This window comes from Microcaecilia unicolor, chromosome 3 (assembly GCF_901765095.1).
Source record: "Microcaecilia unicolor chromosome 3, aMicUni1.1, whole genome shotgun sequence".
Lineage (NCBI taxonomy): Eukaryota > Metazoa > Chordata > Amphibia > Gymnophiona > Siphonopidae > Microcaecilia > Microcaecilia unicolor.
In genome coordinates this window covers 14,105,903-14,133,710 of record NC_044033.1, presented here as the reverse complement: position 1 = coordinate 14,133,710, position 27,808 = coordinate 14,105,903, and the positions used below count along the sequence as shown (strand labels likewise).

Genomic DNA, 27,808 nt, shown 5'->3' with positions numbered 1-27,808 from the left:
CCTGCAGCGTGCACCTAAATGAGACTACTGATAGGCCAGCGCAACCTCCTGTCCAAAAATTTCAGATTTGGTTCATGCCCATAGCGCGTAGAAGATTTATTTGTTTATTTCCTCCTACACGAGCCAGTTCTGGCAGTAATCGGCACTTGGTGCATGCCGACCGGTCACCACACATGTAGCGCACGAGCCTTTACCGCTAGATCAATAGGTGGCGTTAAGGGCTCAGGCCGGTATTAGGTGCGTGCTGGTTTCATTTTTACCGCTGGCCCTTTTCCTGTCCCATTAAAAAATGCCCCTTTTTGTAGATGCAGTAAAAACTGGCCCGGCACGCACCCAATACATGTGCCTACATTACCACAGGCCATGTTTTACCGCAGCTTAGTAAAAGGGCCCCTTGGTTATTAGATATTCTTTTTTCGTTTCAGGCAGCTTGTTTGGATAAACATGTTCAGGATGTGTTGCTTTCTGTAAGCAATTATAATCAGTTTCATAAGCACATTAAAACCGGGAAATGTGTTTTGGATGGTAATGGTTAGTAAGACTATTATTCTTATTAGTATATAGTACATTATTTTATATTGATTATTTGTCTACTTCCTGGAAATGTCCACATTGAAACGAGAGGTATATGGCGGAATATCAATGTTAATGTTAACATATTGCTCAGGGAAAGGCCTCCTGCTTGGTCAAAATAATGACATTGCAAGGAACATAGACAAACTGATGAGTAGCCTCGTTTTGCTTGGCCTCCAAGTGTCTCCTGTAGAATTTGACCTGCAAACGGGAGACAAAGAGGGGCATAATCGAACGGGAATGACCATCTCTAAGGGCGCCCATCTCTAAGGACGTCCAGGCGAAGGGGTGGGGGTAAACCGCTATTATCGAAACAAGATGGGCGTCCATCTTTCATTTCAATAATACGGTCGGGGATGCCCAAATCTCAACATTTAGGTCAACCTTAGAGATGGTCGACATAAATGTTGAGCTGGGGGACCTTAGAGATGGTCGTCACTGGTTTTCAGCGATAATGGAAACCGAGGACGCCCGTCTCAAAAACAACCAAATCCAAGCCATTTGGTCATGGGAGGAGCCAGCATTCATAGTGCACTGGTCCCCCTTACATGCCAGGACACCAACCGGGCACCCTAGGGGGCACTGCAGTGGACTTCAGAAATTGCTTCCAGGTGCATCCCTTACCTTCGATGCTGAACCCCCCCCCCCCCCCCACAAAACCACTACCCACAACTGTACACCACTACCTTATAGGTGAAGGGGGCACCTAGATGTGGGTGCAGTGGGTTTGTGGTGGGTTTTGGAGGGCTCGCTGTTTCCTCCACAAGTGTAACAGGTAGAGGGGGATGGGCCTGGGTCCGCCTGCCTGAAGTGCATTGCACCCACTAAAACTGCACCAGGGACCTGCATACTGCTGTCATGGAGCTGGGTATGACATTTGAGGCTGGTATAGAGGCTGGAAAAAAAATTTAAAAAATTTCTTTTAGGGTGGGAGGGGGTTGGTGACCACTGGGGTTATAAGGGGAGGTCATCTCCGATTCCCTCCGGTGGTCATCTGGTCAGTTCGGGCACCTTTTTGAGGCTTGGTCATGAAAAAAAATGGACTAAGTAAAGTCGACCAAATGCTCGTCAGGGACTCCCTTCTTTTTTCTATTATCAACCGAGGACGCCCATCTCTTAAGCACGCCCCAGTCCCGCCTTCGCCATGCTTCCGATACACCCCCGGGAACTTTGGTCGTCCCCGCGATGGACTGCAGTTGATGGCGCCCAAAATCAGCTTTCGATTATGCCGATTTGGGCAACCCTGAGAGAAGGACGCCCATCCCCCGATTTCTGTCGGAAGATGGGCGCCCTTCTGTTTCGAAAATGCCTTTGAAAGTAGGCTAAAACGTTTGAACAAAATGGAGGCTGGTGAACTGGAGCTTCCATGCCTGTCCACAGATAAGAAATGAGTACAAAGAGGTACATTATAAGTTCCCTAATGAGATCAGTCTGAAATGAGCAGAAAGCAATCCATGCAAAGGTAAAGAAAGCAGCTATGTATGATGACTCTCAGATGATATGAAGAGGGGGGGGGGGGGCAGTTACTTGTATTCGGCCTGCAATCTGAAGGGGATAGAGCTTGCAGGGCAGCAACAGGTAAAGGAAATATAGGAGCCCTGTTACTATGTCACGTAGGCGCCTACGTGAGCCCAACGTGCGCCAGATTGGAGTTACCGCCCGGTTACCACGTGGCCCTTGCAGTAATTTCAATTTTGGTGCGCGTCCGAAAAATATTTTTAAATTTATGGCGCGCGTAGGTCATTACTGCCCGGTTACTGCATGAGACCTTACCGCTAGGTCAATGGCTTGCGGTAAGATCTCAGACCCAAAATGGACGCGCGTCAATTTTCATTTTGCCGCACGTCCATTTTCGGCAAAAATCATTTTTGGTAGGTGCGCTGAAAAATAATTCTGCGCGTGCCCAAAACCTGCGTCTACACTACCGCAGGCCATTTTTCAGCGCACCTTAGTAAAAGGATCCCACAGTTCCAATCTAACTGCAGATAGTTCATGGCCAATGACTTAAATTAAAAAAATAAATAAAAAGAGGGAAAATAGCATAAGAACCCCTCCATGCTCTCTAACCTTAATATGCATTTCAGATGATGTTTCCTCAGAGGAATGTCTTCTGCAGTTCCCTGGAGCTATGTGAGAAGCTGATTCCTTGAGAGCCAGATAGGAAGAGACAGGCTGTGCGTAATCACTCCTTTGGGATAGTCAAGTAAGGTGGAAGAAGGAAATAGCTGTGCACGATGACTTCTTGATGAGAAGCAGATGAAATGGAAAATGAGAGAGGCTGTGCATGGTGACTCCTGCATGGGATGAAGCACGGAAAGAGACCCTGCATGAGAAGAAAACAAACAAACTGTGTATCGTTCATTCTACACAAACTTGGTACAAGCAGTGACCGTTTCCTTTTCTGATACAGACCCAGTTTGTCAATTTTTCGCCCTCAACAATCTTCAGTTTGTACGCTGAGTCCAGTGTTGGGGAAGTCTCTGCTCAAGGTTGGAAATAGAAATGCGGGTCCCATTTTCTGGGACAGAGCTGGGTGGGAATGAGAGTACCTCCAAGCAACTTTTGGAGGCCGGACCATGTTCATTGTTGAGAAAAGACAGCCTGCAAAGTCGGTCGAAAAACCCATAGAAATGCTGGCTACTATCCAAGGCACTCAAGGTTCCTTTTACTAAGGTGCGCTGAAGAATGGTCTGAGGTAGTGTAAGCGTATGTTTTGGACGCGCGCAGATTCATTTTTCAGTGCACCTCTAAAAACTCGACTATTTTGGGTCTGAGACCTTACCCCAGCCATTGACTTAGTGGTAAGGTCTCATGCGTTACCCAGATGGTAAGGGTCAATGTGCGTCAAATGCCTTTACCGCCCGGTAGCACCTTGCGTCCGAAAATAAAAATTATTTTCTGGCGCGCGTAGTGGACGCGTGCCAAAAATGAAATTACAGCTCGACAGATGCTGTAGCCGGGCGGTAACTCGGAACTGGCACATGTTGGGTGCAAGTAGGCCCTACACGGCTTAATAGAAAGGCCCCTCAGTGAGTTTTCATAATAAAAACAACTTGACGGTTCTTCCTACAATACCCCAGTGCCAACAGACACAATCTGTTGAGAAAGTCCAAGGTATCTGCAGAGGAAAAATATTACGTTGTTACCTTTCATGTGAGTTCTCCTTACCTTACTTAAGGTGTCCTCGCATTCCGAGAGATTCCGCCATGCTGTGGTAGAGTTCTCATTCAGAAGCCAGGTACCTTCAAGGGTGCAGAACCGATATACTCGTCCTCGGAGCACTGACGGATATAAGGAGAGTACACAGAGAGCTCAATATCATAATGATTCATTAGGGATATTGATTAGCGTCATCACAGAGCATGACAGGGAGCTCAACATATTTCAGAAGAGTCTTGACACTTCTAGAATTGCAAGTCAGCTGAAATATTTACTGTGGTATACTCTGTCTGTTGACTTAACACCGAAACTTTAGTATTTTGTGATAATTTCAGACTAGTAATATTTCAATAAGTAGTGTCACATCTGATATATAGATAAATAGCTTATGTACCCGCTGGATACATCTACAGCTGGTATTTATTGCAAATTGCTTCATAGATCTTAAGAGCCTAGTCACAGGGTGGTCAATTTCAAAGTGATTTTCAAAGATAAAAAGCATTTTCCTCACATAAATTGGCTGTCTGAGAAACATTAGTACTTCAACTAGTAGGGAGGTGGTAGAGACAAAAATAGTGACGGAATTCAAAATGGTTTGGGATAAACACAGAGGATTTCTAATAGAAAACGGGTGGTATAAAAAAAAACCCCTCTGATCTTAAATGGTTGCATGAGTGTGGATGTGACAAGTGATGCTTATATGGGCGACTCTGGCTGTGATGAACTGAGGCCGGTGCCGGGCAGACTTGTACGGTCCGTGTCCTGTATATGGCAATCCGGTTTAGGATGGGCTGGAAAGAGCTTCCAACACAACTACAGTGCTGAGCAGACTTTTACAGTCTGTGTCCCGCAAATGACAAGACAGATAGGCTGGAGTGGGCTTCGACAGAAACTCCAGTAGTTGGAACATAAGTACAAGGCAGGGCGGACTTATGCGGTTTATGTCCCAGAAATGCCAAGGAAAGACCATGGCCAAGTATTTTCCACATTGCTTTTTTTGAGGGGGTACTTGGGGGTACTGAGTACTGGCACCTTTTCCATTGTCTGCTAAAATTGACCCATGGTCCCTAAGTTTTAATGAAAGAGCTCAGGCTCTACACACTAATTCTGCCTTGTCATAGGTTCTGTGACTGGTTGCAGGGGGCCTGGCTATTGTGGGGAGGGTCCCTCAGTGATTACCCCCACCTCTGAAGGGTGGCCTAGCATTTGAGTACCGGCACCTTTTTCACTAGAAAAAGTGCACTGATTTTCCATCACATTCATTGTTGATGTAATCATGAATTGATAACGAGTGTGACTGAATGGACCGTTCAGGTCTTTATCTGCCATCATTTACTACTGGGCTCATTTTCAAAAGAGAAAAACGTCCAAATCAGCATTTATGAAACCTATTTTTAGACGTTTTTCTCTGAAGTCCGCCAGAAGTGCGTCCAAATATCAAGGGGGAGTGTCGGGGGCGTGTTCAGGGCAGAACTCGGGTGTTCCTAAGACAGACGTTTTTCAGCCTTAATGGAACAAAACAAAACCGTCCAGGACGTTTTGAGCTAGACCTGTTTTTATTACAAATAAGGCACAAAATGGTGCCCTAAATAACCAGATGACCACTGGAGGGAATCAGGAATGACCTCCCCTTATTCCTCCAGTGGTCACTAACCCCCTCCCTCCTCCCCCCCCCCCAAAATGTGATGAAAAACATTACTTACCAACCTCTATGCCAGCTTCAGATGTTTATACTCAAGTCTATTAGAACAGCATGCAGGTCCCTGGAGTAGTGTAGTGGTGGGTGCAGTGCACTGCAGACAGGCCCGTACCTCTCCCTACCTGTTACCCTTGTGGAGGAAACTGTGGGCCCTGCAAAACTCACCAGAAACCCACTGTACCCACATTTAGGTGCCCCCTTCACCTGTAAGGGCTATGGTAGTGATGTACAGTTGGGGGTAGTGGGTTTTGGGGGGCTCAGCAGACAAGGTAAGGGAGCAATGGTGAGATGTGTACTTGGGAGCATTTTATGAAGTCCACTGCAGTGCCCCCTAGGGTGCCCTATTGCTGTCTTGAGATATCATGGGGACCAGTCTATTAAAAATGCCGGTGCCTCTTACATCCCAATGGCTTGATTTTGTGCGTTTTGCACTTGGACGTTTTTTTTTTTCCGAAAATGGACCAAAAAACAAAACGTCCAAATCACAAAACGTTGTTCGAAACAGTATTTTCAAAAACAAAAGATAGACTTTGTTTTTTTTTATGTTTAATTCTGTTTATTGGTAACACAACTGATACAATGTTCCAACACGAACATAAACAAGATCATGTCATATCTTCATTTCTAACTGCGTCACCAAACATTTTATTTTTCTCCTCCCCCTCCCAATGTTAACTCCCTATCCCTCCCTTCCTCCCTCCCTTCCCAGAAGAACAGGCAAGTATTTAAACATTTAAAAGTCTGCTTCGAGCTCCAGGTGACAACGATCTCCAGAAGGGGTTCCAACAGTCTTGGTATTCCACACCTCTCTCCGAGTTCCAATCCTGTATCTCCAGCCTTTCCAGTCTCATCAATTCAATCAATTTGTTTTTTTTTAAAAATGACCTTCTTTCCTATTTGGATTTTGGACGGTTTGTTTGCAAAATGTCCAAAGTCAGACGTCATATCGAAAATGCCCCTCCACGTCACTCACGTTACTGCTTATCATTTCTATAACACTACTGCCTGTATGCAATGCTGTACACATTCACACAAGAGACGGTCCCTGCTTAATGAGCTTACAGTCTATTCAAGGCAGACAAACAGGACAGTTAAAGCAGGAGTTCTCAGCGCAATCCCCGCGACACACCCGGCCAGTCAGGTTTGCAGGATATAAGATGCATTTGAATGTACTTCCTCCCTTGTAAGTAAATCTATCCCAAGGCATATTCGTTGTGGGTAACCTGATAACCTGGGTGTGTCCTAAGGACTGAGTTAAAGACATGAACTATTCTGATCCTTCTCTTCCTTTGTGATATGATCAATTATGGTGTTATTTTAGACGGGCTAGTCACATTTGAAGCATTCATAAACTGGTACTTAAACATTTACCTTACATCAGTGGCGTAGCCAGTATGGGGCCACGGGGGCCTGGGCCCCCATAGATATGCCCCTGGACCCCCCTGCTGATGACCCTCTTGACTCCCCGTCCCGCTGCCAACCCGCTGTCGCCTACCTTTGCTGGTGGGGGACCCCAACCCCCGCCAGCCGAGCCGAGGTCCTCTTCTTCCCAATCCCGCGCAAGGCTTTGTTCTAGTCTGACGTCAGGACGTCAGACTAGAACGAAGCCTTGCGCGGGATTGGGAAGAAGAGGACCTTGGCTGGTGGGGGTTGGGGTCCCCCGCCAGCAAAAGGTAGGCGACGGCGGGTTGGCGACAGGAGGTGGGGTCGGGAGGGTAGTCGGCGGGGGGGGGGGGTGAAAGTTGGTCGCGAGGGGGGTTCAGCAATGGTGGTGGGGGGGTTGGCGGCGCCAGGGGAGGGCTAAAATGTGCCCCCTCACCGCTGCCAACCCGCCGACACCTACCTTTGCTGGTGGGGGACCCCAACCCCCGCCAGCCGAGCCAAAGGCTTCGTTCTAGTCTGACGTCCTGCCTTGCGCGGGATTGGGAAGAAGAGGACCTTGGCTGGTGGGGGTTGGGGTCCCCCGCCAGCAAAAGGTAGGCGACGGCGGGTTGGCGACAGGAGGTGGGGTCGGGAGGGTAGTCGGCGGGGGGGGGGGGTGAAAGTTGGTCGCGAGGGGGGTTCAGCAATGGTGGTGGGGGGGTTGGCGGCGCCAGGGGAGGGCTAAAATGTGCCCCCTCACCGCTGCCAACCCGCCGACACCTACCTTTGCTGGTGGGGGACCCCAACCCCCGCCAGCCGAGCCAAAGTCCTCTTCTTCCCAATCCCGCGCAAGGCTTCGTTCTAGTCTGACGTCCTGCCTTGCGCGGGATTGGGAAGAAGAGGACCCTAGCTGGTGGAGGTTGGGGTCCCCCGCCAGCAAAAGGTAGGCGACGGCGGGTTGGCGGCAGGAGGGGGGGTCGGGAGGGTAGTCGGCAGGGGGGGTGAAAGTTGGTTGCGAGGGGGGTTCAGCAATGGCGGGGGGGGGGGGGGGGGGGTTGGCGGCGCCAGGGGAGGGCTAAAATGTGCCCCCTCACCTCTGGCTCTGGACCCCCCTCCCGCCGAAGTCTGGCTATGCCCCTGCCTTACATAAATGTCTAAGTTGCTATTATCAGAGGCAGCTTTACGCACATCAAAAACCCAAGTTCATGCAAATGGCAAGAGGGTGTGTTCTGTTTTGGGTGGGACTAGGGAATGCCAGGGAGACACATGTTTATTCTCCGTTTCAGAAGGGAAACGGACATCAGTGTCCTAACAGACTGACATCAGGATTTATACCCGCTACCAAGCACAATTAGATTTTCGCAAACTGCTCTGATTAAGCAGCAGTCCATTAGAGGGATTAGGGGAAGTTACCCCCAGTGGTTTTTGTCCCCCCCCCCCCCCCCCAAGAGCCAAACTGGCAAGGAATACCAATCTCTGTGACAGTGTAAGGAACATACACAATTTTACTGAAGATGTGGCTATTTGTAAAATCTTTACTACTTTGTAGCTTCATTGTGTGCCCCCACATAGAGGTCTATAAAATAATGAGTGGAGTTGAACGGGTAGATGTGAAGCGTCTGTTCACGCTTTCCAAAAATACTAGGACTAGGGGGCATGCAATGAAGCTACAATGTAGTAAATTTAAAACGAATCGGAGAAAATGTTTCTTCACTCAACGTGTAATTAAACTCTGGAATTCGTTGCCAGAGAATGTGGTAAAGGCGGTTAGCTTAGCGGAGTTTAAAAAAAGGTTTGGACTGCTTCCTAAAAGAAAAGTCCATAGACCATTATTAAATGGACTTGGGGAAAATCCACTATTTCTGGGATAAGCAGTATAGAATGTTTTGTATATTTTTGGTATCTTGCCAGGTATTTGTGACCTGGATTGGCCACTGTTGGAAACAGGATGCTGGGCTTGATGGACCTTCGGTCTGTCCCAGTATGGCAATACTTATGTACTTATGTGCTTGGGATTCTAAATGGAATCTTGCTATTCTTTGGGGTTCCAAATGGAATGTTGCTACACTTTGAAATTCTAGAATCTTGCTATTCTTTGGGGTTCTACATGGAATGTTGCTACTATTGGGTACTTGTGACCTGGATTGGCCACTGTTGGAAACAGGATGCTGGGCTCGATGGACCTTTGGTCTTTCCCAGTATGGCAACACTTATGTACTTATGTACATGATTTACCCAAAGTCCGCTCCTGTACATACCCACTGGCAAAGTACGTGTCATCAGGTCATGGTGCGTGCTTTGACACCGGTTGGCATTTTATTAGAGGCTATTAATGTATGTGGCCACATCAATGTGAAAATGACTTTATTAAATTGTGTCTGACGACCTTCAAGCTTTCAAACAGGTAGAAAAAGTGACGGCCAAAGCCAGAAGGATGCTTGGGTGCATAAAGAGAGGCATGACCAGCAGGAAAAAGGAGATGATAGTGCCGTTGTATAAGTCTCTGGTGAGGCCTCATTTAGAGTACTGCGTGCAGTTCTGGAGACCACACCTACGGAAAGATATAAACAGGATGGAGTCAGTCCAGAGGGCGGCTACGAAATTAGTAAGCGGTCTTGAATGCAAAAATTATAGGGACAGGCTTATGAATCTCAACATGTATACGCTGGAAGAGAGGAGGGAGAGAGGAGACATGATAGAGACGTTTAAATATCTCAAGGGCATTTATGTACAGGAAGAGAGCCTTTTTCAAATGAAGGAGAGCTCTGGAATGAGGGGGCATATGACAAAGTTAAGAGGGAATAGGCTTAGGAGTATCCTATGCAGTGGTGTTCCTGGCCTGGATGGCACCCGGGGCGGAGCGCCAATGCGCCCCCCCCCCCCCCCCCCGCTAAATTACACCTACCCCCCCTCCAGTGAAATGACACCCCCCCCCCGGGTGCACGCCGCTGGGGGGGGTGCCATGGCGCGCGCCTGCTCCGAGTTTGCTAAACTTCGCTTCGCTGCAGCTCCCTCTGCCCTGGAACAGGAAGTAACCTGTTCCGGGGCAGAGGGAGCTGCAGCGAATGAGCGACAAAGTTTAGCGAACTCGGAGCAGGTGCGCGCCGCGGCACCCCCCAGCAGCGTGCTCCCGGGGCGGACCGCCCCCACCGCCTCCCCCCCTTGGTACGCCCCTGATCCTAAGGAAGTATTATTTCACAGAAAGGGTGGTGGAGGCGTGGAATGGCCTCCTGGTGGAGGTGGTGGAGTCGAGGACTGTTCCAGAATTTCAAAAGGCATGGGATAAGCATGTGGGATCGCTTAGGAACAGGAAGAATTAGGGGTTACAGAGGATGGGCAGACTGGATGGGTCATATGGCCTTTATCTGCCGTCATGTTTCTATGTTTCTATTCCACCAATGCCTAAGAGCCAACCTCATCAGTGATGTCACAATGGCTCAATTGTCCCATTCTTGGCTTACTTTCCCCCCTTAGTGTGAAGAGTTTCAGTCTCTGGTAACCAGAGCTCATATTGTGATGTCATAATGGGAATAGGCTTAGGAGTAACCTAAGGAAGTACTATTTCACAGAAAGGGGGGTGGAGGCATGGAATGGCCTCCCGGTGGAGGTGGTGGAGTCGAGGACTGTTCCAGAATTTCAAAAGGCATGGGATAAGCATGTGGGATCGCTTAGGAACAGGAAGAATTAGGGGTTACAGAGGATGGGCAGACCGGATGGGTCATATGGCCTTTATCTGCCGTCATGTTTCTATGTTTCTACCTACGATTTCTCAAATAATGCAATGGAGGACCAACTGGTAATTCAGGCACAACTACTAGTATTCAAAACCAGTTTGGACTTGGGCTATTTCTCCCACAGTGTGAAAACAGGTGATTACTTATCAACAACGGACCTCAAAGCTTCCGAGTAAGGCAATTCCAACTTAGAGAGCGCCTTTACTATATTTGGAGCAGATCCTATCAATTGGTCCATATAATCTCATTTTGTTCTTTTGCCCAGTTAAATAAGATTATATGGACCAATTGATAGGATCTGCTCCAAATATAGTAAAGGCGCTCTCTAAGTTGGAATTGCCTTACTCGGAAGCTTTGAGGTCTGTTGTTTATTTATTTTTGTTACATTTGTACATAGTAACATAGTAGATGATGGCAGAAAAAGACCTGCATGGTCCATCCAGTCTGCCCAACAAGACAACTCATGTGTGCTACTTTTTGTGTATACCCTACTTTGATTTGTACCTGTCCTCTTCAGGGCACAGACCGTATAAGTCTGCCCAGCACTATCCCCGCCTCCCAACTACCAGCCCCGCCTCCCACCACTGGCTCTGGCACAGACCGTATAAGTCTGCCCAGCACTATCCCCGCACTGTCCCACTCATGGCAGGCTCAATGTGGCTTACATATTGTATACAGGTACTTATTTGTACCTGGGGCAATGGAGGGTTAAGTGACTTGCCCAGAGTCACAAGGAGCTGCAGTGGGAATTGAACCCAGTTCCTCAGGACCAAAGTCCACCACCCTAACCACTAGGCCACTCCTCCACTCTGATAAGTAGTCACCTATTTTCACACTGTGGGAGAAATAGCCCAAGTTCAAACTGGTTTTGAATACTAGTAGTTTATTAAATTACCCCCATAGTGTCGCTGAAAATTCACAGATGGAGCTTATTCACTTATCTGGATAATGGCAGCCGCTCTCTGGATATTTGCCATTGAATATCAGGGCGATAGTTCATATCCTTGACTCCGCTCCTCCACCCTGAATATCTCAGGCTATCAGAACCAAATGGCTTCGTCATAACACCCTTCTGTCCAGGGAACGTATTTGTCCTGTGTTTTAGCATTTGATACTAGAAAAGGGGCCCATTAACTAGCTTTCCTGCACATCAGCGTACACACTTATCTTCCCTCCATGCCCACGCTTCGCGACCTTGTTTGTTCTTCAGTACGTGGGTGTAAAGGCAAGCCTCACACAGGACATTGTACTCTAACATTCACTGTACACAGCTCTAAGAGGACAGAAGGAGTGCGGTTGCAGAGAGCCTGGCTAAGTGATGCAAAAAAAAATTGCTCCACTCTGATGATCCACTTGACCTAAAAGCGAAAAGAAACAATTACAGGAGAAGAATCTGTACTGGCTGGACTGGACAATAATCCTCTTCAGGATAAGGTCAGAACGAATGAGAAAAAGAGTTATATTATGCAGGCAGTTTAAAGTGAATCTGCAAAAATCACTAGAAAAAAGTACATAAGTATTGCCACACTGGGACAGACCAAAGGTCCATCAAGCCCAGCATCCTGTTTCCAATAGTGGCCAATCCAGGTCACAAGTACCCAATAGTAGCAACATTCCATGTAGAACCCCAAAGAATAGCAAGATTCCATGCAGAACTTCAAAGTGTAGCAACATTCCATTTGGAACCCCAAAGAATAGCAACATTCCATTCAGAATCCCAAGCACATAAGTACATAAGTGTTGCCACACTGGGACAGACCAAAGGTCCACCAAGCCCAGCATCCTGTTTCCAACAGTGGCCAATCCAGGTCACAAGTACCTGGCAAGATCCCGAAAAAGTTCAATACATTTTATGCTGCTTATCCCAGAAATAGCAGTGGATTTTCCCCAAGTCAATTTAATAATGGTCTATGGACTTTTCCGTTAGGAAGCCGTCCAGACCTTTCTTAAATCCCGCTAAGGTAACCGCCTTTACCACATTCTCTGGCAACAAATTCCAGAGTTTAATTACACGTTGAGTGAAGAAAAATGTTCTCCAATTCGTTTTAAATTGACTACATTGTAGCTTCATCGCATGCCCCCTAGTCCTAGTATTTTTGGAAAGCATTCAACTCCACTCATTATTTTATAGACCTCTATCACATCTCCCCTCAGCCACCTTTTCTCCAAGCTAAAGAGCCCTAGCCGCTTTAGCCTTTCCTCATAGGGAAGTCGTTCCATCCCCTTTATCATTTTCGTCGCCCTTCTCTGCACCTTTTCTAATTCCACTATATCTTTTTTGAGATGCGGCGACCAGAATTGAACACAATATTCGAGGTGCGGTCGCACCATGGAGCGATACAAAGACATTATAACATCCTGATTTTTGTTTTCCATTTCTTTCCTAATAATACCTAACATTCTATTTGCTTTCTTAGCCGCAGCAGCACACTGAGCAGAAGGTTTCAACGTATCATCAATGACAACACCCTTTTTTGGTCCGTGACTCCTAACGTGGAACCTTGCATGACATAGCTATAATTCGGGTTCCTCTTCCCCACATGCATCACTTAGCACTTACTCACATTAAACGTAATCTGCCATTTAGACGCCCAGTCTCCCAGTCTCGTAAGGTGCGCTTGTAATTTTTCACAATCCTCCCGCGATTTAACGACTTTGAATAACTTTGTGTCATCAGCAAATTTAATTACCTCACTAGTTACTCCCATCTCTAGGTCTTTTATAAATATGTTAAAAAGCAGCGGTCCCAGCACAGAACCCTGGGGAACCCCACTAACTACCCTTCTCCATTGAGGATACTGACCATTTAAACCTACGCTCTATTTTCTATCTTTTAACCAGTTTTTAATCCACAATAGAACACTACCTCCTATCCCATGACATTCTAATTTCCTCAGGAGTCTTTCATGAGGTACTTTGTCAAATGCCTTTTGAAAATCCAGATACACAATATTGACTGGCTCACCTTTATCCACATGCTTATTCACCCCTTCAAAAAATGTAGTAGATTGGTGAGGCAAGATTTCCCTGGACTAAATCCATGTTGGCTTTCAGACTTATTTTCAAAAGAGAAGGACGCCCATCTTTCAACACAAATCGGAAGATGAGCGTCCTTCTCCCAGGGTCACCCAAATCGACATAATCGAAAGCCGATTTTGGGCGTCCTCAACTGCTTTCCGTCGCGGGGATGACCAAAGTTCACGGGGGCATGTTGGAAGCATAGCGAAGGCAGGACTGGGGCGTGCTTAACACATGGGTGTCCTTGGCCGATAATGGAAAAAAAAGGGCGTCCTTGACGAGCATTTGGCCAACTTTACTTGGTCTTTTTTTTACGACCAAACCACAAAAATGTGCCCTAAATAACCAGATGACCACTGGAGGGAATCGGGGACGACCTCCCCTTACTCCCCCAGTGGTCACTAACTCCCTCCTACCCTAAAAAAAAAAATTTTTTAATATTTTTTCCAGCCTCTATGCCAGCCTCAACTATCATACCCAGCTCCATGACAGCAGTATGCAGGTCCCTGGAGCAGTTTTAGTGGGTACTGCAGTGCACTTCAGGCAGGCAGACCCAGGCCCATCCCCCCTACCTGTTATACTTGTGGTGGTAAATGGAAGCCCTCCAAAACCCACCAGAAACCTACTGTACCCACATGTAGGTGCCCCCCTTCATCCCTAAGGGCTATGGTAGTAGTATACTGTTGTGAGGAGTGGGCTTTGGGGGGCTCAGCACACAAGGTAAGGGAGCTATGCACCTGGGAGCTTTTTCTGAAGTCCACTGCAGTGCCCCCTAGGGTGCCCGGTTGGTGTCCTGGCATGTCATGGGGACCAGTGCACTACAAATGTTGGCTCCTCCCATGACCAAATGGCTTGGATATGGTTGTTTCTGAGATGGGCATCCTCGGTTTCCATTATCACAGAAAATCGGGGATGACCATCTCTAAGGTCAACCTAAATGTGGAGATTTGGGCGTCCGCGACCGTATTATCGAAATGAAAGATGGCCGCCCATCTTGTTTCGATAATACAGGTTTCCCTGCCCCTTCGCGGGATGTCCTGCGAGGACGGCCCCAGGAAAACTTGGGCGCCCCATTCGATTATGCCCCTCCACGTAAACCGCTTTGAATGTAGTTGCAAAAAAACCACAGAAAGGCCTTCATCTATCTGATACATATTCTGTGCCCCATAGCATTTCTCACTACCTGTCTTCTCTGCCTTCATTCCCTCCCTCAGTCTGAGCTCACATCTTTCCCCTTCTCTAGTTTTCACCACATCCCTCTGTGTTATTCTGCCTTCTCACCTCTCCATTCCCTACCAAAGGGTCTTCTGCCTAGCCCTCCATTTCTTCTTTCTCATGTTACATCTCTATGGTTTCCCAACTTATCTCCTTTCGTCTCATCCCCTCCTTGCTCTCCATCTCCCTTTTTTCTGGTTCCCTGAGCCCTTTCCGTTTCCTCCTTGATTTCCCATCTATCCCTACCTCTGCCTATCATCCCTCTAGCCTTCTGTCTCTCTCTTTTATTATTCCAAGAAAGCCTTCCAGCTCCCAACCTCTATCTCATACTCTCCGAAGAAGCCCACACTACAAAGACGCCTTACATAGTAACATAGTAAATGATGGCAGAAAAAGACCTATACGGTCCATCCAGTCTGCCCAGCAAGATAAACTCATTTTACTTGGTATGTGATACTTTATATGTATACCCGAGTTTGATTTTCCTTGCCTTTCTCAGGGCACAGACTGTAGTAGAAGTCTTCCCTTGAACTAAATTCTGAAGCTAACGTCGAAACCCCTTAAAATTTACACTCCAACCTTATCTATTCAGTCATGATCAGTGTAGACTGTAGTCTGCCCAGCTCTTGTTTTGTTTCCCAATTATCTTATCTTCTCTCAAATGCTTTTTATTCATTTATTTAGATTTTGCTCACACCTTTTCAGTAGTAGCTCAAGGTGAGTTACATTCAGGTATTCTGGATATTTCTCTGTCCCAGGAGGGCTCACAATCTAAGTCTGTACCTGAGGCAATGGAGGATTAAGTGACTTGCCCAAGATCACAAGGAGCAGCAGCAGGATTTGAACCAGCCACCTCTGGATTGCAAGACCAGTGCTCTAACCACTAGGCCACTCCTCCACTCTATCAGTCCTTCTTGTTGTCTGGCCCTCTCCTCAGGCCATCAGATGTGCAGCCTTGAGGGAGTCACCACTTAGTGGGCTAAAGAATTAGCAATTGCCACTAGACTGAGTGAGTGATGGCCAAGTGGAAGAGCTATTGCATTCTCTTCAGCATCTGTCATAGGTCATGACACCCTTGAACATTTGCACCAGATGACATGGACTAATATGATGGTTAAGCTAAATGGATCTTTATTTACATATTCTATAATAAGAGGCTTAACTCTTCCTTAGTATTTCTACCAGAGCTACTACTACTACTATTTAGCATTTCTATAGCGCTACAAGGCATACGCAGCGCTGCACAAACATAGAAGAAAGACAGTCCATGCTCAAAGAGCTTACAATCTAATAGACAAAAAATAAATAAAGTAAGCAAATCAAATCAATTAATGTGAATGGGAAGGAAGAGAGGAGGGTAGGTGGAGGCGAGTGGTTACAAGTGGTTACGAGTCAAAAGCAATGTTAAAGAGGTGGGCTTTCAGTCTAGATTTAAAGGTGGCCAAGGATGGGGCAAGACGTAAGGGCTCAGGAAGTTTATTCCAGGCGTAGGGTGCAGCGAGACAAAAGGCGCGAAGTCTGGAGTTGGCACTAGTGGAGAAGGGAACAGATAAGAAGGATTTATCCATGGAGCGGAGTGCACGGGAAGGGGTGTAGGGAAGGACGAGTGTGGAGAGATACTGGGGAGCAGCAGAGTGAGTACATTTATAGGTCAGGCTACCTGTGAAATCTAACCCTACTCATAAGGACAGAAAACCTTTACATTCAGGTAAACGAGAAGAAGAAGAAATGGTTAAAAATAAAAACCAGCATGGTTTTCAAAATTGTTGGCTGAAAAGGTAAAAAAAGGGAAAAGATTAGCATTTAGATGATAAAAGGTTTCGCAGGGGGAGGAAGACAGGTAATCATATCTGGAGAGGCTGAGGGAAGCAGGGAAACCACTCAGGGGAAAGAAATTGACAAAGAGAAAAATAGCTGAGGCAGTTCAATGAGGCAATAAGACCTTTATTTACGATGCAGGAAGTGTAGAGGTGGAACTGTGAGACTGAGGATGGAACAGCAGAAGCGTGGAAGAGGTGACCGGTGAGCGCAGTTAAGGACGGGTGCTGAGACGGGCCTCTTTAGAAACACCTCGGAGCGGCGGTTCCCAAGTTTGCCTGGGAGACCCAGTAAGGTTTCTCAAGATATCCACATTGAATATTTATGCAGAACTCAATCAGTTATGCTTGAAACTCATTTATTGCTTAATACAAAAGTTTTTACTACTACTACTACTACTTAACATTTCTGGAGCGCTACTAGGGTTACGCAGCGCTGTACAGTTTAACAAAGAAGGACAGTCCCTGCTCGAAGGAGCTTACAGTTTTCACATTCATACTCATTCTCCCTACAACCATGTATTTTGACACTATTACACACCCTGAGAGAACTTACTAATACAAATCATCACTAGCTACTCCCTTAGACCACAAAAAAAGGTTTTTTTTAAAATCCACCATTGAAGTCCATTTTACTTCCTCTTGATACCGAATCTCTGTGTTTTCAAATAGTTGTTCTTTTCCACACAACTCAGATTATTTTATTGATGTAATGCTTTTATCGTCCCAAGAGTCATCCAACATCCAACCACTCCACATCAAATGTCCATGGTCACTAGATACTCAAACGGGTAGCATATTCAATTCCATAGATTCTCAGCTAGTGTGCTCCATTAATCCATCCACTCAGTTGAATCTCCCCAGACCCAACAAAGTCTGTGCAGTGGCGTAGCCAGAATGTAATTTTTGGGTGGGCCAGTGGGTAGGTTGGGTGGGCATGCATTTCTTCTTCCCTTCTCTACCCCCCCCCCCCCATGAACTTTAAAAGTTAAATACTATAAATTTGAACCCCTCCCCACCCCACCCCGACATCCCATCTGAGCCCCCCTGCACGACCCAGTCCCCACCTGCCTACCAGCTCCACGATCGACGAGCAGACGACCCTCGTCTTCCATCCGGCATCGAGTCTTAAAAAAAAAAAAAAAAAGCCCGGAGAAATGCCTCGCATCTGCTGTGCACTGCTGTAAAGCAAGCAGCAAATCGTCTCGTCGGTCCTTCCTTCACTGTGCCCGCCCTTGCGGAAATAGGAAGTTACATCAGAGGGCGGGACACAGTGAAGGAAGGACCGATGAGACGATTTGCTGCTTGCTTTACAGCAGTGCACAGCAGACGCGAGGCGTTTCTCCGGGCTTTTTTTTTTAAGACTCGATGCCGGATGGAAGACAAGGGTCGTCTGCTCGTCGATCGTGGAGCTGGTAGGCTGGTGGGGACTGCAGCGCCAGCAGAGCACCCCCCTCCCCACCTGCTGACACCCGGGGCTGGGCGGGCCTGGAGGGAAACTGGATGGGCCTGGGCCCGTCCAGGCCCACCCGTGGCTACGCCCCTGAGTCTGTGTTTCGCTATATCATTCAGCATCATCAGGAGTCGGGTTCAATTGAAAGATACACCCCATTCATGGATACAGGACGGTAAGAAATTCCACCATCCACAGGCAAACCTGCCCAGCGAAAAAACGCCGGCACATGGGCTCATTGAATATTTATGAAAGATTTGCTTGCGCTGCCTTCACCGCATGCACATTTCTCTCATGTATATTCATTGTAGCTATCCTGAAAATCTGCCCAGCTGGGGTCACTGTTCTCTCTAAGCTGATCAGGAGACCTCCAACTGCATTCCTGCCGTTGGGGGTGGGGGTGCTTCAATATTGTATTTTCAATCACTAGGGACAGGCAGGTTCCCTAGAGTCCTTTAGAGTCTTCCTGTCCCTTGCTATTGAAAATGTGATAGTGAGACAGCGCCTCCCACTGTCAGGACTGTAGGTGGAGAACTCCTGCTCAGCTTAGAGGGAACAGTGGCTGGGGGGGGGGGGGGGGGTCCCTCAGGACAGGTTTTAAAACCACTCGGGGCCAATGTTAAAGGGCGGTAACCGGGCAACGTCCTGGGATCCTATGTCTCCAGTGGCCACAAACTTGGCTCAAACTACTACTACTTATCATTTCTATAGCGCTACCGGACATACGCAGTGCTTCACACTTGAACATGGAGAGACAGTCCGTGCTCAATAGAGCTTACAATCTAATTATGACAGACAGACAGGACAAGTAAGGGATAAGGGTTAGGACAGACAGGACATATCAGGGATAGGGGACAGTTGAAGGTTTAGGTGTTAAAAGCAGCATCGAAGAGGTGGGTTTTTAGCCTAGATTTGAAGATGGCCAGAGATGAGGCTTGGCGTACCGACTCAGGAAGTTTATGCCAGGCATACGGTGCAGCAAGATAGAAGGAATGGAGTCTGGAGTTAGCGGTGGAAGAGAAGGGTGCAGATAAGAGAGATTTGCCCAGTGAGCGGAGTTCCCAGGGAGGAGTGTAGGGAGAGATGAGAGTGGAGAGGTACTGAGGAGCTGCAGAGTGAATGCATTTGTAAGTAAGAGGAGTTTGAACTGAATGCAGAAACGGATAGGGAGCCAATGAAGTGACTTGAGGAGGGGGCTAATATGAGCATAACGACACTGGCGGAAACTAAGGGAAAAAAAGCCTAAAGGAGAGCTTTGAGGCCTCCTCCCAAGTTTCTGAATTCACGAGATCTTGGGACAAGTAAATAGGATGTGTAAGGGAGTGATAGGGAGAGTAGATGGCATGGATGGGCAGACTGGTCTTTATCTGCATACATTTTTCTCTGTTTCTATGCCCCAGGCCTCTGCAGATCTAACACCAGCCCTGGAACCATTGCTCCAGACCACAAGAAGGGTTAGGGGTAATGGATTTGATATATGGGACCTGAGTTTCTGTCAGGTACTTTTGACCTGGATTGGCTACTTTGTTGAAAGGAGGACACTGGGCTAGGTGGACCATTGGTCTAATCCAATATGACTATTCTTATGTTCTTATGGGACAAGATAAGCGACAAAGGTGATACATCAGAGGGAGCTGCAAGAATCAGGAGAGAATTTAAGAAAACTTAGAGTAATCAAGAGTTTGCAAGGTTCAGTGTTGGGAGTCAAGGACCGAGAAAGGGATCTAGGTGTCGTCGTTGATGATACGTTGAAAACTTCTGCTCAATGTGCTGCTGCGGCAAGGAAAGCGAATAGAATGTTGGGTATCATTAGGAAAGGGATGGAAAACAAAAATAAGGATATTATTCTGCCATTGTATCGTTCCATGGTGCAACCGCACCTCGAGTATTGTGTTCAATTCTGGTTGCCGCACCTCAAAAAAGACATAGTGGAATTGGAAAAGGTGCAGAGAAGGGCGACAAAGATGGTACAGGGGAAGGGATGGCTTCCCTATCAGGATAGGCTGAAGAGGCTGGGGCTCTTCAGCTTGGAGAAAAGGCGGCTGAGGGGAGATATGATAGAGGTCTATAAGATGATGAGTGGAATGGAACGGGTCGATGTGGAGTGTCTGTTTACGCTTTCCAAAAATACTAGGACAAGGGGGCATGCGATGAAGCTGCAGTGCGGTAAATTTAAAACGAATCGGAGGAAAGTTTTCTTCACTCAACACGTAGTTAAACTCTGGAAGTTGCTGCCGGAAAAGGTGGTTAAGGCGGTTAACTTAGCGGACTTCAAAAAAGAGTTGGATGGCTTCCTGGAGGAAAAAGCCATAGAATGTTATTGAATGGATGAGGGAATACAGTATTTCTAGGATGGGCGGGATAAATTGCTTGTTCTTTTGGCCGCTGTTGGTGATAGGGTGCTGAGCTCGATGGACCCTTGGTCTGTCCCAGCATGGTGATGCTTATGTACTTATGGTAGCCATTACTGAATACAAAAAAGTGCAATTGTGTATCAGGAGTGCAGAAAACTAAGGGGCTGATATTCAGATTGTGGAAGATAGCTGGGCTGCCTCCCGCAGTTGGTGCTGAGCCTGGATAGTCAGTGCTGGGCTGTTCCAATGACTGGCATTGAATATCCAGTTAAATTTTGGCAAGTATCAACTTTACCGGCCAAGCCGATGTTCAGCGCTGGCCTGTTACGTCAGAACTGGTCAAAGATATTCCACCTATTGGCGTGGCCAAATATGGCTGTCAAACTTAACCAGCAGCACGCCAATTATATCACGCAATATCTTTGCTCAAAGTCCACCTCTTCAATGTCGCCTTCGGCACCTAACCTTTATACCTCTATTCAGGAAATCTAGACTGCCCCATTTTGACTGCCCCTACTTGACTGACTGTACATTTGTCCTTTAGATTGTAAGCTTTTTGAGCAGGGACTGTCCTTCTATGTTAAATTGTACAGCGCTGCGTAACCCCAGTAGCGCCCCAGTAGCGCTTTAGAAATGTTAAGTAGTAGTAAGTAGTAGTAGTATACCGCTTAGAGTAGAATACTCATCTTTGGCAGGGCGGATATATGAGGACTTGTATCCTGTTTTCCATGGAGAACACCTGCTACAGGAAAGTAACTTGGTATTCTCTGAGGACAAGCACGATAGCAAGTCCTCACAGCGTATGATTCCCTATCTACAGTCTGCCTTCAACAAAAAATGAGGAAACTAAGAATACGGAAAAGTACTTTCTCTGGGTAGATACCAACAAATATTCTTGGTGACAACTAGTCTTTACTTCATTTTTTCCCCTTTATTTTTTTTATTTTTGAAAGCAGCCTGGACATGAGGAAAGATCCTCAGGAGGATAAAGTTGTGTCTGCTTGATATTCCCTTCCGAGCTGGGAACGGCCATCGTTTTCATACAGATTCTCGCTACCATCAGTTTGATTCTAATCCGTAGAAGTAATCAATAGAAATAGAATAAAATAAAACATAGAAAAGAAAATAAGATGATACCTTTTTTATTGGACTAACTTAATACATGTTTTTATTAGCTTTTGAAGGTAGCACTTCGTCAGATCGGAAATAAGCAAATGTTGATAAATAACAGTATATGTAAGTGAAACATCAAAGCATTTCAGTGACAGTCTAACAGGATGAGGGTGGGGTGGGTTAGGTGAGAGACAGGGAGTGCTGGGTGGATGAAGGACAGGGAGATATGCATGGTGATAAGATGGTGACAAAGCAGTAGAATTTTATGGTTTATAATGGGCCAGAAAACCCAGATCTTTGGAATGTTTCTACTAGAGTTCTGTCATAAGAACATAAGAGTAGCCACACTGGGTCAGACAAATGGTCCATCTAGCCCAATATCCTGCTTCCAGCAGTGGCCAATCCAGGTCACAAGTATCTGGCAGAAACCCAATGTCGCAGACTTGCAAATTTCCTCCATAAAGGTTGACCTCAAGTGGGCAACTGACGCAGGCATAGCTCTGAAGTTATAAGCCATGATGTGACCTTTAAAAGTCAAGCCTTCTAGTCAATTGTATAGAGTATGTTTGGCAAAGGTACCTCAGTTTATTAGGATCAAAAGAAACAAAATGTTGGTTGGACTACTGTACCGAAGGCTACTGTGCTTCTGAAAGAAACACTGCCGTAAGCTTTGTGCCAGATTACGGTCGATAGTGTTTCTTTCAGAAAGCACAGTAGTTCCTGTTGTCCTTGGACATATCCCTCTACTGGTTATGCAGCTGTTGCACTAAGTACAATACCTAACACACACACACACACGCATATATTTATTTATTTGTTGCATTTGAATCCCACGTTTTCCCACCTTTTTGCAGGCTCAATGTGGCTTACATTATGCCGTAGTGGCGATCGCCATTTCCGGATTGAGAAATACAAAGTGGTATTGAATTAAGTTCATAAATGGTAGAGTAAATTATGCAGTAGATTAGATAATCAGTTCATTTCCGACGTGAGAAATAAGGTGGTAGTGCGTTAACGTTTGTTAGTGACAGAGTGACTGAAGCAGTCAGGTATAGAGAGTTCGGTTTTGTCTAGTTTTGGAAGAGTTTCGTTGTCTGGCATTTAGGATGGATCATTGTGGTATGCCTTTTTGAACAGGTTGGTTTTTAGCAATTTTCGGAAGATTGTTAGGTCGTGCGTTGTTTTTATGACGTTTGGTAGTGCATTCCATAGTTGCGTGCTAATGTAGGAAAAGCTGGATGCGTATGTTGATTTATATTTAAGTCCTTTGCAACTGGGGTAGTGGAGATTCAGGAATGTGCGTGCTGACCTTTTTGCCGGGGCCTCACCGTGAATGATTTTATGGACCGGGGTACAGAATTTTGATGCAGCTTTTAACTCCTAACACTTGTTCACTTGTTCAGAACCCTTATTTTATCATCCTCACTTTAATATTCCCTTATCCCTTGTTTGTCCTGTTTGTCTGTCCTAATTAGATTGTAAGCTCTGTCGAGCAGGGACTGTCTCTTCATGTTCAAGTGTACAGCGCTGCGTACGTCTAGTAGCGCTATAGAAATGATAAGTAGTAGTAGTAGTAGTAGTCTTTTAGTGGGAGCCAGTGTAGTTTTTCTCTTAGGGGTTTGGCGCTTTCGTATTTCGCTTTTCCAAATATGAGTCTGGCTGCTGTGTTTTGGGCAGTTTGGAGTTTCTTAATGATTTGTTCTTTGCAGCCGGCGTAGATGGCATTACGGTAATCTAGGTGGCTTAGCATCATTGATTGTACCAGGCTGCGGAATATTTCTCTTGGGAAGAAAGGTTTTACTCTTTTGAGTTTCCACATTGAGTGGAACAAATTTCTTTGTTGTATTTTTCGCTTGGCTTTCTAGTGTGAGATTTCGGTCAATTGTAACTCCGAGAATTTTCAGGCTGAAAATTCTTGACTCCTAAAGTAGGTGGTATGTCCACTGAAACACGGACCTGTGTCGAATCTCTATTGTTGGTGCCACAATAAAGGTTTTCGATCCATACTCCCTGCCTGAAGGTCGTGTGTCATTCTCTACTTCTCTGTTGTTTTCTGTGGATGGTCATAGAGGAACTTCCTGTTTCCTGCTTCTCCTGTGGTCTACTGTACCAACATCAAACATTGTTCCAGTGAAATTTTGTGGACATTGTCCTTGTGGACACTGATCTGTTTGCAGTCAATATCCGGCAACACATTTCTCTTGAAAATAGACATTGCATTCAGTAACAAGTGTTAATTACCTATGAAAGCACTTATGCGATGCACTTAATAGTGTCAACGCAATGAAAACAGAAGCAAAATACTCTGCACAAACAGTCCAAAACAACAAAACAGAGCAGTGATAGTCCAGAGAAGGAGAAACCTCAACTTCATTAGTGAAGTTTATTGACTTGGTCATTTGCCAACAAACTTTGCTTATTAACTTGAGATTTCTCCTTCTCTGGACTATCTCTGCTCTGTTTTGTTGTTTTGTACTTAATTGTGTGTTGGCGCCGGTTATGCTATATTGGAAAGACAAGTTGTGCTTTGAAGACGCACATCATTGAGCACAGAAGCTGTATTCACACTCATAAAGTGGATGTGCCTCTAGTGTCACATTGTATTCAATTTAATCATGCATCTGAAGAGTTGAGATTTACTGCTTTAGTTTTACTGTTCTGTCTTGCTGGGATGGTGATGTGATTGAATAACTTGTTATTGTAGTGTGAAAGTGATGGATTTATTGTTCAATACAGTAGCACCCATGGACTTACTGCAGTATGCACTCAGGCTCCTGCGGTAATTCTGGGATCGGCGAACACCAATCCCGCACTAAAAAATAATAAATATTTTTAATGTGGGGGCGTGTTTGAGGGCAGAGAGTAAGCATGCCCTGCACTAATCGGCACATCACCGCACGCTGTCAATTGGCACGGGCGCCCTTACCGCCTACAAAATAGGTGGCGGTAAGGGTTCCCACGCTAATGGCCATGTGCTAATTGGGAAATTAGCACCTGGCCATTAATGGAAAAAAAAAAGAAATTCTGGCCATTTTACAGTTGCACTAAAAGTGGCCTCAGTGCTTGGGAAACCCACGTGTATAACGTAGACCACTTTTTAGCGCAGCAGAGTGAAAGGGCCCCTAAGTGAGTTGCATCCTAAAGTTACAGAATACTGTTTAGTGCCCAAACAGCACTTAGGGGGGTCAATAGAGTGGAGGAGTAGCCTAGTGGTTAGTGCAGTAGACTTTGATTCTGGGGAACCGGGTTCGATTCCCACTGCAGCTCCTTGTGACTCTGGGCAAGTCACTTAACCCTCCATTGCCCCTAGTACAAAATAAGTACCTGAATATATGTAAAACCACTTTGAATGTAGTTGCAAAGACCTCAGAAAGGTGGTATATCAAGGCCCATTTCCCTTTCCCTATTTGAGATTCTGGAATGTTGCTACTATTGGAGATTCTAGATGGAATGTTGCTACTATTGAGATTCTGTTGCTACTATTTGAGATTCTACATGGAATGTTGCTACTATTGCAGATTCTGTTGCTACTATTTGAGATTCTACATGGAATGTTAATGTTGCTATTCCACTAACAACATTCCATGTAGAAGCCTGCCCTTGCAGATCAGCAACGCGGCCGCCCAGGCTTCTGTTTCTGTGAGTCTGACGTCCTTCGCCAAATAGGCGCCCAGATTCCCATTGTATAACAGATCCTAAGTTGGCATCTGGGGTTTGCAATGTACAGTATTCTTTAAATTTGGCGCCTAAGTTTGTGATCCAACCATGCTCCGCCCACATGCTTACCCTCCCTTGCAGTTACATTCTATCTTATAGAATAGAGACTAAGTGCAGTTAGGTGGGATTAGAACTTGAGCCCCTGGGTTTAAGGTCCACTAGGCTACTCCTCCGTCCTGCTTTTTGCTTTGCTTAGAACACCCATAATAGCTGAAGCTGTCATAGAGCCTGGAATCCCCCTTCAGTTTCACTTTCAGGGGAGAGGGAGGGGGATAGCAACCACTGGGGAATTAAGGCGAGGTCATGCCTTAATTCCTCTACTGGCCAGCTGCTTAATCAGTGCACCTTTTCCTACCCTGGATGTGATTAAAACAGATCTAACTCAGTAGCGTAGCCAGAGTTTAATTTTTAGATGGGCCTGGAGGTGGACTGGGTGGGCATAGGCCTCGCATTTCCTTTCCACCTGCTACCCCCCCCCCCCCCCGCAACAGCCCCCTGCACATGGTCAGTTCTGGTCATTTTTACTGACCTGAAGCGCCGTTCTCCCTCCAGCACCGGTGATTCCCATAGCCAGCCTTCTGCCAGCGTGTGTTGTCGGAGCCTCTTCTCAGGCACATCCCGCCTACTCTGCAACTTCCTGCGTCCCACCTTTGCGGAAAACAGGAAGTTGCAGAGTAGGCGGGACACGCCTGACAAGAGGCTCCGACGACGCGCGTTGGCAGAAGGCTGGCTATGGGAATCGCCGGTGCTGGAGGGAGAACGACGCTTCAGGGCAGTAAAAGTGAGCAGACCACGCAGACGGGGAGAGCGGGCAGAAGAGGCTGGGTGGGCCTGCAGCAAAAGTGGCTGGGCCTGGGCCCGTCCAGGCCCACCCGTGGCTACGCCCCTGAATTCTAACTTAGGATGTCCTTCTTTTAAGACCTGGATGTTTCTTCCCATTCCTTAATCGCTGCTGGACATCCTGATTTTGGGTCCTTCATAGTCCCGCCCAACTCATGCCCACAACACCCCCCCTTGCTATTTGGATGAACTGCAATGTTAGACGTCCCTTTTCCGCCTTTGCAAAATCAGGATTTGGACGTTTCAAGCACATGGACGTCCATTTGGGCATTTTGAGAGGTACATATTCTTTGAAAATAAACTCCTACGCATCTTTGAATTTGCACTGTTATATTTTGGAAAGTTCAGATAAGTTTATTTTTGTTGTCTTCATTGACCTATGGCAGAGGCACATAAACCATTTCAAACTCTGAATGGGATACGTGAATAGATCTGACACATGACTCTTTGTAATGTGGTCATGGCATGACGTTTGATATCCCTATTCTTAACACAACATCTTATTGATATTTGAAGAGAGTTTGAGTGGTTGCTGTTATTGCTTGCTAAAATGTACAATCAACTTTTATGTTTTAGATTGTGCTATTAATACCATTTCAGTTATCTTGGGAACAAGCTTATGAATCAGCGGCTACTTGTTTTTATAGGGTGAATACATGGATAACTTCTAACCATCGTTAAAGAAGAAACAGTTGTTGATTGCGTGGAAAGATTTGCCCCTCTCTCAACTTAATATTGCAGGTATTAGTGTCTCCTTGGTTACTTCATTGAAGTTTTTATTACAAATTCATCTCTACAATACAAATTTATTGTAAATTCATCTCTACAATACAATGCACTCATTTATATTCCACCAGCATTTCATAAGGGTCCAAAGCCAATTACAATAATGTAAGCAGTACAAAATACCGAGAAATACAGATGTCATAATTAACACAATGCTTTCATGACAAAAGATCCATAAAATAGTGTAAGAAAACAATTTAAAAAATAACAAAAAAGCTTTCAATCAACAGTGAAAAATTAGATAAGATTGTAGAGACCAAAGAGTACTAGGTAAACAATTCCAGATTACAGATGCCTGATCTAAGAAAGTATTATCCATCTCTTAACAATGCAGCTACATGTTAACAAGATTGTGCATAAGATATATTTCAAATTAAGGTTGATTGATTCAACAGATTAAATCTTATTTTTTATAGGGTAGCCTATGTCCAATTGTCCAGATTTTATTTATTTATTTGTTTGTTTGTTTGTTTGTTTGTTTGTTGCATTTGTATCCCACATTTTCCCACCTATTTGCAGGCTCAATGTGACTTACAATTTTTCCGTCATGACTTACGTGGAGGGGCATAATTGAATGAAAACGTCTATCTCCATGGGCGTTTATCTCCGAGAACGGGTCCGTGAAGGGGCGGACCGAACCGTATTTTCGAAAAAAATAGACGTCCATGTTTTATTCGACAATTTGTGAGCTGGGCGTTTTTGTTTTTCAGTGATAATGGAAAATGAAAGCGCCCAGCTCAAAAACGAATAAATCCAAGGCATTTGTTCGTGGGAGAGGCCAGGATTCGTAGTGCACTGGTCCCCCTCACATGCCAGGACACCAACCGGGCACCCTAGGGGGCACTTTTACAAAAACAAAAAAAAAGGTAAAAGAGCTCCCAGGTGCATAGCACCCTTTCCTTGTGTGTTGAGCCCCCCCAAATCCCCCTCAAAACCCACTGCCCACAAGTCTACACCATTACTATAGC

At 45.9% G+C, this 27,808-nt stretch overlaps 1 protein-coding gene across 1 annotated transcript in view; it reads right to left on the bottom strand.

Moving 5' to 3' along the window:
- The window catches only part of GLP1R (glucagon like peptide 1 receptor), a 257,183-nt gene that overhangs the window by 168,981 nt on the left and 60,394 nt on the right, over positions 1-27,808 (bottom strand). The window contains 1 exon segment of the mRNA XM_030199256.1: positions 3,742-3,854. Coding sequence (XP_030055116.1) covers positions 3,742-3,854 — 113 coding nt within the window.